Consider the following 14,324-nt stretch of genomic DNA (forward strand, 5'->3'; position numbering starts at 1 on the left):
AACACAATATAAATTGTATACAATCATGGGTAACCATAATCTCTTTTATAATGACACTCAGAACTTCTCCAATTATTTAATCTCACAAAATTCAAGTTAGATTACCCTCAGTCTGGACTATTCTTTGCTTCATCTCAGCAGTCACATTGGCCAATTCTTGTTTCAGGTGGCAAATCTGATCATGCTGGACTTTACATCTTCGGTCTAGTTCATCGATCTGTTTGACAAAGATACAAAATAAGCATCTACTCTAAATTCAGGGAATTGGTGGAATGACATTGTAGGTGAAGACTACGCACTATCATTGCTCTGCTACATTGTGTAGAAGAAGGTTATAGTCCAACAGATTTATTTGGAAGCACTAGCTAGTACTTCCAAATAAACATGTTGGACCATAACCTGGTGTTGTGATTTTTTAAACTTTGTCTACCCCAGTCCAACACCAGCATCTCCATATCTTGTTTAGAAGAATTAGTTTTGATAAGTATAAATTAGATGACTGAAGCAAAATAATAATTTAGTTTTACATACAGACAATTGGTGTATTTTTCTTCATCAAAGATCTTTGTATACAATGCAATTGCTTTTGGAAGTCACAACAAACATTATTTAGGAAATGCCAATCTCAAAAGATTAAAAGAAGTTCCAAATCAATGAAGTTAAGGTAAAGCATTGACTTTTTGTTTATGGCATTTCAGATTACAGGGTGATAATGAAGGAAAAAAGTGAAAGAGATCCTGTGGATTACAGAAATGTAATTTATGGGGATAATTAGCATGTCCCAAAAGTTTCAAAATTAGCTTGTTCGATTAAATTCAATTAAAAAAGCACGAAATCAAGACAGAAAGCAAAAATGTCCAGCAACTCATGGATACATACCAAAGACACAAAATTCAGATAACACATATTGTTGTCTTTCCCTATCAACCATATACAGACATTTACCAAGTAATTTAAAACACCTGGAGTTGTTTTTAAAACAGAGGAGACTGGAGGGGGCAGATCATGATTGAGAATTATAAAATTATGAGGGGCATAGATAGGGTAGACGAGAAGGAACTTTGTTGTATGGTGGAGAGATCAATGACCGGGGCATAAATTTAAGGTAAGATGTTTAGAGGGGTTGAAAGGAAATTTTATTTCATCCTGAAGGTGGGAATTTGGAATTCTCTGTCTGTAATTGTGGTAGTGGCAAAAACCCTCATGTCATTTTAAAACTTAGACACGAACATGCAATGCCAAGGCATACAAGGCTATGGAATAAGGGCTGGAAAATCGTTAGGTGCTTGTTTTTGACTAGCACAGAATCAGAGAACATAAGGGTCTTTTTCTGTGTTGGGGACTTCTGTGACTCTATAACTTGAAAACCTAATAGAAAACAAATAGAGATACAAAACATATAATTACTTCCACACTGGCCATTTGTTCCAAATTAATATTTTGGTGTACTCACAAGCAAACAAACAATCCCAAATCACATTTTTCCAGTTCTGATCCCATGTTGTTTCATCACCTATTCCATCACCCACCTGAATCTAAATTGGAAAAAGTAACTACAGCTTGCAGTATCAATAACTAACTCAAAATGTATTTGATTCCTTAGATACTCTGGGACACTTTCCAAAATCCACACTTTCCCTTTTGCAGTTAAAAATCAACTACACCAGGTTATAGTCCAACAGGTTTAGTTGGGAAGCACTAACTTTTGGAACACTCCACCTGCATCAGGTGGTTGTCCAAATCATGATTCCCTTTTGAACATTGCAGTACCAGTTTGAGGGCCAGGAAAAGGTTTTATCAGAGTGAACATACATGTAATTTATGTAATAAAGTGCAAGCTTCAAAAATTCTAGATCCAATATAATTTAATGCAACCAAATATTTCAGGTGGAGGTACTTTAAAAATTTATTTGTTGATGACAACATGGCCATTGCCAGCATTTACCGCTTGTGGTGGTTGTGGTGAGAAAAGTGTTTATGGTTTTATATATTCCACAAGTTTTGCACAGTAACAATTGCTAATATGTCTCAATTACGAAAACAGTATTTTGATTTGCCTACAAGAACATCCTAGCCAAACAGATCTATTTCATAACACAACCAATATGCAAACTTAATTTCTAATACCTGTAGATAATTTGATGGAGAAATGATATCTACCTTGTTTGTGAGTTCCATGTTTTTTCCATTTGCTGCATTTAACTCCCTAGTCAACTTTACCTCTCGACTACATGCTTCCTGATGGGAAAAACAAATATCTTTATAGTATAAGTTTTTGGTTAGGATGAAAGGCCAAGAATTAATTATGCCACTTTCTGATACATTTTTTGAGAGATTAGTAGTGGTTCCTTTAAAAAACACAGATTAGGCTTTTTAATGTTCAGTACACACTCAATACACACCGTGTACATCAAAAATGCCTCGGACTTGTTCAGTAAATTTAATGTACTCTGTAGCATGAAACAGACAGGTGTTCCAGCTGTATATTTTCAGTGCAGTCGGTTCTGCTATAACACGATTGTTCCGTTCTTGTGCAATCTCGTGCTATACAAAAATCGCGCAATAGCAGCACCATTTAAACTAATGGGACTGGAATTGCATTATTACCAATACACATTTTAAAAGTCTGCACTTTAGAAACAGCGTCCCCAATTTATCAATCGCATGACAGTGAATTTGTGTTAATGAAACGCACGTTATAGCACTTGAAAATGTCATCTGTAGCAGCAGCTGCAGGAACCACTGCCTGCATCACAATCTTTGGGATGTTTCTGCCCGCTAGAAACCTTCAAATTTGCTCCCTTCAAATGATTTGAATTTACAGTTGTGCCAATTAATAGTGATCCAATGCATAAAAATGTTCAATTAAAAGCACAAAGTGAATCTAACGTACTGTTCAGGTAGAAAAGTTATAGTAAGCGATGCAGTGTCCATAATCTGATTTGAAATGCAAGCATTTAATTGATACACATACCATGTGCCAATATGACAATTCTTCCACTGCATTCAGTCTAAAGTTTTAGAATAATAAAACTATGCTCTCAAACATTAAAGTTTCAGGTCACTGTGATCAGGCATATTTTGTGTTAGAAGCAGAGCACAGGAGGAGGCAATTCAGGCTATCATGCCAGTTTGATCCTATGAAAGTGCTATCCAATTAATTCAACTTGTCTGTTCTTTCGCTATTTCCCTTAGAATGTTTCCTTTCCAATTACGTTTTTTTCCAACTATTTCAATGCATTCGGGCACACCTCTGTTGCCATTACATCCCAAAGAGGGCATTAAATCTACACCTTCTAGCCCAGAGGTAGGGACACTACCACTGCAGAGCAAAACTCTGAGTCAGTGTTTAAGTACAAAGGTGGAATGCTGCATTAAACATTTCACTGAAAGACAAATGTGGAATTGGAACTCATCCATTTTAAGAATTAGTAGATAATAATGGCTGAAGTGGCCAATTGATCCATTTGAATATTCACACTTCAAAACCTGCAAGTTATTTCATACAAAAAATTATATCGTATTGTTTAAAGTTTTACAGGACAATTAAACTAATTTCAATTTTTTTTTTCTAATAAATCAATTCAGAGATGTTATTACATGCCTGTAGAGCAGGTGGGACCTGAGCCCAGGGCTCCTGGCTCAGAGGTAGGGAGACTATCATTGCATCACAAGACTCCTGCCAATGAAGCCAACTGCTCATCTTATTCCATGCATATCACCTGCTGGCCAATTACCTGAAGATAACCACATCCCCAACGGCTCCAACCTTACAATTTCTCTTTGAATGTTTTCTATAGGCACCATTATTACCTCTTGCTCACTCTTAAGCTCCTTTGAATGTCTCTCTTTTAATGCAATTTTTTCCAATTTTGTCTTCTCTAGAAGCTCTTTCAGGTTATTTGACTTTTGTTCGGATAACGTTAAAGCAGCATCTGTCATTTGCACTCTAAAACAGAATAAAATGGAAAATCCAGTCAAGACAGTAATAAAACAGAACGCGACAAATTGATTTATACTGGTTAAGCAACTAGAGATACAAAGCAAATTAAAGAAATTTGCACTGTTACACTTAAACATTACACACTTTAAAACTGTAATAGAAATGTGTACAATGAATGGAATCCAATTAACAATAGAAAGTCTTCTAGCTACAGTAACAACATCTCAATTTCACTGCACTTATTTTAGAGCAAACCAAACTTTCCAGAAGAATCCTAGGATATGTAGGAAGAACACATTTAGGGTGCTATGCTTTGTCATATGTATATGAAAAAAATGAGTACAGAATACAGCAACAAAATTGATTACACGCTCAAAAGAATAAACTGTGAAGAAAGATTTAAACATTTTAACAATTGTAAAGCTGAAGTAAATGGGATAGACGAAGAAAAGGGGCTTTCAAGTGTAAAATCATATAAAATACTCCAGGATTACAACTTCATATACACAGTGTAGCTTTTGAATAGAAGACACAAATAGAAATTAGTGAAAAAAGTCCTTTATGCTCAAATAATAAGTGAGACTGAAGCATAACAATTAAGTAATGCAAAATAAATTTTGCAGTGATAAAAATAATAAGTGTAAGGAATGACATTTGATGGTCAGAATGGACTTTACTCATTCCAAAGATTTTCTCAAAAGTCCAATCCACTACAGAAGCAAAGGCACAAGCTAGTTATATTTGGAGAGAAAAAGCAAAATTTTGCATTCAAGTAGATGGCTTACAAAGCCATGAAATCACACTGGCAAAATTATACATCCTGGTTCATTTACTGGAGAAAATAATTAGTCTAACCAAATTTCTGACAAATAACTAGAGAGTTATTTTTAATTTCTCAGCATGAATCACTCCAGAAGACAAACAACCTATGAGAGGAAGGATGTTGTTAACCAGAAGGGGTACAAATAATCATTAATGTCGCTGGGACTGGAGGGTTTGAGATATAAGGAGAGACTGGATAGGCTTGGGCTTTTTATCCCTGGAGCGGCAGAGGAATAGGGGTGACCTTAAAGAGGTTTATAAAATCATGAAGGGTAAACACAGGGTGATTAGTCAATGTCATTTTCCAAGAGTAGAAGAGTCAAAACTAGGGGGCATAAGTTTAAGATGAGAGGGTAAAGATTTAAAAAGAACGGAGGGGCAACTTTTTTCACACAGAGGATGGTCTGTTTATTGAATGAATTGTCAGGGTAAGTGGCAGAGGCAGTTATAATTACAACATTTAAGAGACATTTGGACAGGTACATGAACAGGAAAGATCTGTTTCCATACTGTGTGATTATGACACTACAATTCTATAAATCAGGAATAGTAGAAGTTTTGTACTTCATGTTATACAAAGCATGTTAAACATTAATCTTAAACAGTAGAACCATTGCAGTGATTCAATACAAAATGGCCTGTTGTCAAAATAGACTGCAAAAGGAACATAAAATCTAACTGAAAAGCTGCAGTCTTTCCAAGGTCACACTGAGTCAAAATAGAGATATTCTGCAGTCACCTAATCTATACTTAGTCTTTCCAGTGTAGAAGTGAACAGCATATGAACAATGAATATAAGATAACTGCAATTGCTTCTGTCCAATATCAACTGGATTGACACAAACTTATGTTGCATGCTTCAAGCAAATTTGGAAAACATGTCTGCAAGTGGACTACAGTATATTTAAACATTAGAGCACTTATCGACAAAAGAAATCTTACTTTGCTCGCAAAGAATTGATGATAGAACTCTTCTCAGCTAGTGCTTCCTGTAGCTGTCCAACTTGCATTGCAGCAGTCCTAAAGTGAAAAGGTTATTAAAATTACATTAAAAATCATCAACCAAATATCAGCAGCAGATAGCAATTTCTCCTTAGAGGTGGCCAAATTATTATAAATTTGTTGAAAGACGGGAATTAAAATTTTACTAAAATTGGACACAGAATGGCTGTTATTGACTTAGTTTAAAAGGCAAGACTATCTTACTCCTGCACTGTAAGTCAATTTCCTCTAACAAACAATAAAATAAACTTTTCTTTAATTATCATATGTGGGTATTGGCAATGCATTAAGTTAGTCTACCTTTATTAGATGATGAAAATGTTTTATTTAAAAACACACAGTGAGTGGTTAAGATCTGCAAGGCACTGCCTGAGACTATGACTGAAACAGATCCAACTTCAAAAGAGAGTATGATAAGCACCTGAAGAGAAAAAAAATTGCAGGGTTATGGAAAGGATAGGGGAGTGGAACAATATGATCAGAGGACGGAAAGATCTGGCACTGAATGGCCAGTGCTGTAACTATTCCATGAATGACTCTCCTTCTTAAACTCTCCCCTGTCCTGAGGAGTTGAGATCCTCAGGATTAAAAAACCAACAGTTGTTTGTCTCCAATGAGTGTGCAGCTCGATGGTCCAGTAATACTATGTTGATTTTACCTTTACTATTGTTCTGAATACAGATTAGCAGTCAGCTGAAAAAGAACTGCAACCTGCCCCATCTCCCTACCCCCACCACCCCAACCAAGTTCCTTCAAAAATCAGATATTTTTGACCATTTAAGAAAGTACAAAGCCATTTTGTTTTCAGTTTTTCATTTTTCCCTCTTGTACACAGAATGCTGACTAAGATCTATACAAGAATAGGAGAGTGAAGTTAAAACCTAATTTGAGTAAATCCTATGAAATAACATCACACATAGAAAAGAGTTCACTGACCTGCAGCTTCGTGTCAATTCCTCCTTTTGTTGATCAATTACGCCCATCATATTCAGGAACTACAAATTAATTAGAGATAGAATTGAACAGCAATTACAATGCTAAAGAAGTAGTTACTCTGAAAATGCACAAGTTCATGAAAACCTGAAATGTTATAAAATCTTGAAGTTTACAAATATCAATACTTCAATGAATAAATATTGATTGCAGCTTTAAAAATATTTTCACCTATGCAGTAATGGAAAATACAGGGCCTATAAGTAAATTTCAAAAATAAATTTGAAAACAATAGAATATGAAATAATGTGAGCTTGTATTTCCATCAAATATTGATATTAGTCCATAAATATTATCAGAGCTCAAAAGGTTAAACTCTAAAATAAGGCATGGGCTTTTTTCTTGCTTTCCACTAGCTACGTGGGAAGAGAAAAAAAGCAGCCTGCAAATATGGAATAGAGGCACATACAAAAAGTCTAAATCTTTACATGAGGAACTACAGAAGCCCTACGAAACAACAGGCCTTTACTTTCAGAAACCATTTAACAACGTTCCAAAGGAAAGGTCTGAAAGTGAAGACATTCACAGTGGAAAGACGGATGACCTTTGTAAAAGTACAGACACTTGAGAGCAGTTTATGCTGTAATAGGAGCAACAATTGAAAGGGGAAGTGAAGGGATAGATTTTGAATTCAGAAGCTCAAAGTAAAGTGCTCCAGTTCCAAAATGTAGCAAAGATGGTGGCAAGAAATGGTTGCAGAATCTGAGAAGGCACATTCAAAATGACAAAAGATAGAAAAATTATACTTTGTTGCATATTAATGCTGTATTTAAGAGTGTAATTGTATCTCCATGAATAAATAGGTGACAAGTATTCTATGAAAATGGTTCAAATAACTACAGACAAATCTCATAGGTTGTGGAAGACAAGATTTTCAATCATCAATAACTTGTATTCATACAGCCTTTGTTCACTGTGTTGTCAAACAATATTGAACATCAAGCCACATAAGATATTAGGTTAGAAAAATTTGCATCTTTAGCAAAGTTTAAAGGGGTGTCTTTCAAGATCAGAAGTCAAGACAGAAAATTCCATTGGTTGTGACATAGCCAGCTGATGGCACAGTTGCGAGCTGTGGTGTAATTAAAATCAGTGATTGGAAAAAGGCCAGAATTAGAGATCCATAGACGTATTGGAGGGTTGGATAGCTGGATGAGATTTTTGGTGGGTGGGCAGAGGCAGGCTCATGTAGACTGTGCTCAACTATATAGCCAGAACAGTAAAGTACGAACATGAAACATAAACAAACTGCATCTTGAAAACTTTGCCAGACACTAGTCATGGAAATATGAAACAATGTTAATATACATTCAGCAGCTGAAAGATATGCCATGAGTTTGAAAATCAGAGGAGCAAATATGTAAGATTGAAGAAACTGAGAAAATAATTAAATTGTTAGGACAGAAAATAGCAAGATAAAACAGTTAGTAAACAATGTAGAGAAAGTAGCACAGAATATAATTTCAAAATAAACCATCTTGATACAACAGAGAAACAAGGGTCCAATTTAGAGAAACGAATACTTAAACTTGAGGTTAAGAAACTATTCTCAATCTTTCTAAAGAATTTGAACAGACTTATCCGTATGGCTGTTGAGCAGATACTGGATGTGTACAAGAAACATTCACTTTAACAAGCAGAGACTGTCGTTCTGGATGTTGAGCCAAGATATGATGAATAAGGCTAATCATTCTATTTTGTGGGGATTTCTATTGCCATTACATAATTTGCACATTATCAGCACTTGCAAAATAAAATTGTAAAGTGCAACTTAATGAAATTGAGCCACCAATAAATTCAAACCATGCAATCCATTAATTAATTTCATTTATAGGTCATATCAAAGGCTGTTCCTGATTTTAAATGGAAACAAGAATTAAAATTATCCAAAGACAGCAATTTCCAGTTCTTGCAGAGTACAATTAATAAATTAAATTGTAGTTTCTAAACTATCCAAAAATTCTACAAACAAACCCATTTCTTTTCCTTGAACAGTTATTATTCAGTGCCAGATGTACTCTTAATGATCCCATCAGGAAACCCAGAGCTCATTTTTCATGATCAATTCAATTTCTCAATAATTGATCATGTATAGTAAGTTGACCCTGATATTTGAAAATCCAGATCCTAGAAACTGAATATTGCACAAATTAACATCCAAAAAACACAGTTTGTTTAAGGTGTGAACCAGATATGCTCAAAAGCTAAAAGAGAAAATGTTGGAAAATCTCAGCAGGTCTGGCAGCATCTGTAAGGAGAGAAAAGAGTCTAACTGACTCTTTGTCAAAGCTAAAAAAAAGAGAAGAAATAGGGAGGTATTTATACTAGGTGAGTCATGGCTCCAGAAGCAAAGGTAGCAATAAATAGGTGATAATGACAATGCATAGAGAGAGAAGGAGATTAGGAGCTGTGAATGACCAAGGTTGAAGCCAGTGCTATGTGACAAAATATGTGGGAGATGGGGCGAGGGGGAGGGGTGAACCAGAGGCAAAATGGAAAACCCCCATGGTCAAGGATTGGACACAGGTAGTAATTATGTATCAACTAACAGTCAGTGAAATCAAATGTCCAGGATTGTGTAAACTAGGTGGATTAGACACGGGAAATGCGGGGTATGGGGATGGGAAGGTTCTGGGCGGGATGCTCTTCGGTGAGTCAGTGCAGAAACATTACAAAAAGTTTGTTCCACAGTCCCAAAAGAAAGAAAAATATTGTCCAATCTTCATTCTACCAACTACTTAAATAGTACATATACAACAAAATGCAGGGTACATATATAACAAAAAAAAATCTTGCCACCCCAGTCAGATTCAGAGGTAATCACACTGATATGCTAATAGCAGAGGGTTTGAGTTTGAAAAGGGGAACTTGATACTTGGTTAGAATTATAATCATTACTCACACACAACCACAAATAATTAGTATGTACTTGACATAAGATAATTATAGTCAAATATGCACTGGTGTTGTGCAGATTGGAGTCACAGGATGTAAGTTCAATCAGAGCACAATTTACAGTCCAATCAATAAGTTTTACAATTCTTTCAAATTGCACAATAGAGTTTTTAATAGGGTTTTAATTCCAAATGCCCCTTATGCAAGTAACTTGAAAGAAGATTTTAATTTACATCAATTCAGGTTTGTTCATATTAACTGGATGCAGATTTTAAAATTAAAATGTTCAGATCAGGAGAAGGTTCAAATTAAAACACAAGAGATGCTTTTCCTATGATACACAAAATCATGGACAAGAGGGGTATCTGTACCTGTGATTTGAAACTGCTTTTTCTCCACAACCTGCAGATTCCTCCTTTATGATTTGATATTAAATACCCCTTCAAAAATTATTATATATAGGTTCACCAATCATCCAGGCAATACATTCTAAATCATAACACTAAACATTTTGGATTTTTCTGATCATTTAAAATTGGTATATTTTGGTTAGCAGTCTGCATGGGTTTCTGCCAGGTGCTCTGGTTTCCTCCCACAATCCAAAGATGTGCAGGTTAGATGGATTGGCCATGCTAAATTGCCCCATTAGATTAGATTAGATTACTTACCGTGTGGAAACAGGCCCTTCGGCCCAACAAGTCCACACCGCCCCGCCGAAGCGCAACCCACCCATACTCCTACATCTACATTCACCCCTTACCTAACACTAGGGGCTATTTAGCGTGGCCAATTCACCTAACCTGCACATTTTTGGATTGTGGGAGAAAACCGGAGCACCCGGAGGAAACCCACGCAGACACTGAGAGAATGTGCAAACTCCAACAAGAGTCGCCTGAGGCAGGAATTGAACCCTGGTCTCTGGCACTGTGAGGCAGCAATACTAACCACTGTGCCACCATGCCGCCCATAAATAGTAGCTCACTCATGATGCTGGTAGATTCTATGAATCTATCTGCCAGTAGAAATAAACAGTTTCTTCACATCCATCAAAATCAGTTAGAATTTTGAACATTTATTTGATAGACATATATTTTGTTTATTCCTCTCTCCTTCACAGTAGGGAATTTTCTTTTGTAAGTCAGAAAGAGTTCATCATTTAAACATAATAGATTATTCATATCACTTACAGTCATTATTATTCTCATATTAAAATTCCTTTTGCGTATTCCCAGAAGCAAATTCTTGTCCATTTGGAGTTTAAATGGCTAACATCTAGTAATATAATTTGTCAAGTTTTGAACAGAATACCCTAGATGTAATTTATTCATTGGAAATAACAAACTCTCTAATGTCTTCCTAGTCTCCAAATAATTGAAGAATAATCAGTCAGTCAGTTTGTGTCAATTAGGCCAAATTCTATTACTAAAATTTGATAAAAGAAAAGAATGATAGTATCAAAGTTGAATCACCAAAAAATACGAATAGTTTACATCATTAAAGCTTATAAAATGTCAGTTCATAAAGTACAAAGTATATTATCAACTAACCAGTTAACATTGAACTCATTCTATTGTCTGCAACATAAAATTTGAGAATTTGAGTAAAAGGTAAAGTCACTACAGTTCCACTAGGCCAAAGGGCTGCTCTCTCATTAGAGAGAACTGGTGGTGGTTCAGCTTGAAGGTCACCACATCTCAGGCAAGAGAAGAGGTTCAAACTGCGAGTTCATCATGTTAACTTCACCCAATGCAGAAATTGAACTTATACGGTTGGCGTCACGCTGCATTACAAACTAACCATCCAGCCAACTAAGCTTACCAACCCTTGAATTTGAACACATCTCAAAGGAATCTGTGTATTCATCTTGATTAAGAACACAATAGGGTAGGACTAGCATTGTAGTATAAAGAAGAACAGGATGAAATGCTAATCTGTCGAATATTTAATTCAATTTCATGGCCTGGACATGCAGCTGCCAATTAGATACTAATTTCCTCTCTAATCCCAAAATAACTAAGATAATACATCCAACTCCATGAGATCAATGTTACTTAGGGTTTGGTTTCGCAGATGTTCAACATTGCTCCACCAAACCAATTTTTTGAATGCCAATGACCAGTCTCTGTAAACAAGTATTTAAACAATTTCAACTTTCCATCTGGAATATTATTGACCTTACTGGGTTATTGCTGGATAAGTACAGCTGATATTCTTTTGATGCACCTTTCAGAGCCACCTATTAGTGTAGTTTGATATTTAACAACTGTTCATAGACTAAAGGAAGCAGCAAAAACTCTGAAATATACTATAAAGGGAAAGGACAAACCTATACAGGAATTGAAAGCAATTAGCCATAACTGGGAAAATAAGGAGTTGAGGCTACATAAACAAAACCATTTTGACAACTGCTCGATAACTGGATACCTCATGCCACAAACATAAATTCAGTGCAACACAGGCACCTCCAAAAATTACTTCTGATAAGGAAGAAAGCTGCAGTCTCAAGGCCTCCAAAAGAGTAATCAACATTTTGGATGAAAGGAATCTAAAGAATCATAAATAATATCGCATCATAGACCTGAAGGATGAAGAATCAAATACCAGAACCAAATACCACAGCTGGGCTTTGAAGAACAACACTGCTCAAGGATTGAAACCTGAACACTTCTAGAGGCAGACACTGTTAGTTGGAATCATAGCTAAGTTCCACCATTGGTAATAGTCAAGTTGAGTTATGAGGCTTAACCTGCTTATTTGAGGGATCTTATTTTGGTTGCTACATGAAATAAAGTTTAAATCATTTTCTCAGTACTTGATTTCTGTGCGATTTCTTAATAAGTAGCTGAATTCAAAGTAACTTTTGGTGATTTATTCACAACAATACTTTGAACCAGGCAGCTTAACCAAATAAGTGACAGACACCTGAAATAGTCAAAACATTTTTTCAACTATGTTAAGACTTGGGATGTTCCACCAGTCACAGTATTATAATTGTAATCTAGAATGAAAAGGGCAAAGTGAATAAACATATTTTTAATGGAATGAACAAAGAAATGAGACTGAATGAGTAGTTATTTGATAGTATAACCCGATAGGCCAAATGGTCTTTGTCTTTATCGTGAAATGTTATGGTCAGTAAAAACATAGTATCATAAATAGGAATAAGGAGTAGACTGTAATAGCTTTTTGAGCCATTTGTTGAGATCACATCCAAAAAGCTTACAAATGATCAAGCCCAAAATCCATTTGCTTACCCAATCCCATAATGTTTATTTTGAAAAATCTAACCGACTGCCTTCTGTGATAAAGAATTCCAAAGATTCACAAATCCCAAAGTGAAGAAATTCCTGATCTTGTTCTTAATTTATCGGCGCTTAATCCTGAGACTATGCAGTGGGTTGTAGACTTTTCAAGCAGCAAAAATAGCCTTGCAGCAATTAGCCTGTACGTTTTCTAAAACATTTACACCCTGAATTTCTAATTTTTCTAACATCAGAGAGTATAGACTCAGTATAATCAGCCTCTCATTGTAAGACAACACTGGTACATGAGCCCTGAGCACTGGAATGATGGTGGTGCTAAGCTCGCTTTCTCAGACCCTTCAGGGCACTCCAAATCCTCCTTGCACCTCAGAAAGGTGAGGGGTGGGCAGACGTGGGGGATAGGTACCAAGCCAAAAATAAACCCACAATGGTCTATTAAAACATGAGCAGTGATCAGATAAGATTATCCAACTGAGGTGGTTAGAACTAAATGACATTGGCGTGGATGAGTGTAAGATGGTATTTTTGTCCCTCAACAGCAGCTGAACCACTCTTTTCAGCTGCAGGTTGTTCTGGTCTGCTGAACTGTCAAATCACTGAAGGCAGGAGCTGCTCCACTGTAGTCACAGGTTTGACAGTGGCACTCAGGGTGCAGCTGCTGCTCTAATGTTTACTGGATTAGTGGTGCTGGAAGTGCACAGCAGTTCAGGCAGCATCCGAGGAGCAGTAAAATTGACGTTTCGGGCAAAAGCCCTTCATCAGGAAATGTTTACTGTCTATTCTTTCCTTTTGCCTTATCCCCAACCATATTTATCTTAAATACATGCATTAACAATACAGGTGTTGTTACATGCAATACATTCATCTGCATCTCAGCTAAAAATCTATTTCTACCTCTTACCCTTCAGTTTCCAGCATAAAAAGAGCTTTTTGTTTTGAGAAACAAAATTAATGAAATATTCTTAATTAACTGGATAATTTACCTGAGGGAATGATGTCCCAGTAAACTGAACTTCTTTAAATGCCCCACAGCCTCAGCTCTTGACTGCAACATGTTTAGATTTCCTCAATTTTGCTCTCATTATCTTACAGCTCAATTTATAACCAAAAATATCCATATTAATATAGATATGAGTATGAAAATAATGTAGCATTTGGTGTCGAAATAAAGTCTAATAATTGTGATTTAAGCAGAAGAGTGAAGCAAATTGCATTTTGAACTTTTTTTCTGTATTTTGACATGTTTGTAAAACACAACTAGGGAAATTTATTTGTGAAAAATTAACAAAAGCATCTTATAGATATCAAGTTAAAAGATTTTTTTAAAAGAAATTCACACACAGTCTCTCTTTCTGGCAACTATGCTATCATATCTTTTTCAAAGAAGGAAACCTTTAAAATACCAA

General features: G+C 35.8%; 1 protein-coding gene and 1 non-coding gene across 4 annotated transcripts in view; both read right to left on the reverse strand.

Annotated features, from left to right (window-relative positions):
- lrrc45 (leucine rich repeat containing 45) overlaps nucleotides 1–14,324 on the reverse strand; it is a 90,825-nt gene that overhangs the window by 54,571 nt on the left and 21,930 nt on the right. For all 3 annotated transcript variants that reach the window (XR_011954829.1, XM_072558535.1, XM_072558537.1), the window contains 5 exons: nucleotides 6,704–6,762; nucleotides 5,708–5,785; nucleotides 3,814–3,949; nucleotides 2,161–2,238; nucleotides 106–217 (listed from right to left, as the gene is read on the reverse strand). Coding sequence is in view for 2 of the 3 variants with exons in the window: in XM_072558535.1 (XP_072414636.1) it covers nucleotides 106–217; nucleotides 2,161–2,238; nucleotides 3,814–3,949; nucleotides 5,708–5,785; nucleotides 6,704–6,762 (463 nt within the window). In the remaining variant the exon portion in view is untranslated. The remainder of the gene's footprint in view (nucleotides 1–105; nucleotides 218–2,160; nucleotides 2,239–3,813; nucleotides 3,950–5,707; nucleotides 5,786–6,703; nucleotides 6,763–14,324) is intronic.
- LOC140464244 (small nucleolar RNA SNORA17) lies at nucleotides 7,035–7,135 on the reverse strand. The gene has a single exon (XR_011954891.1). It is a non-coding gene; the product is annotated as a small nucleolar RNA SNORA17 (small nucleolar RNA).

The sequence above is a fragment of the Chiloscyllium punctatum genome, chromosome 39 (genome assembly GCF_047496795.1).
Source record: "Chiloscyllium punctatum isolate Juve2018m chromosome 39, sChiPun1.3, whole genome shotgun sequence".
Classification (NCBI taxonomy): Eukaryota; Metazoa; Chordata; class Chondrichthyes; order Orectolobiformes; family Hemiscylliidae; genus Chiloscyllium; species Chiloscyllium punctatum.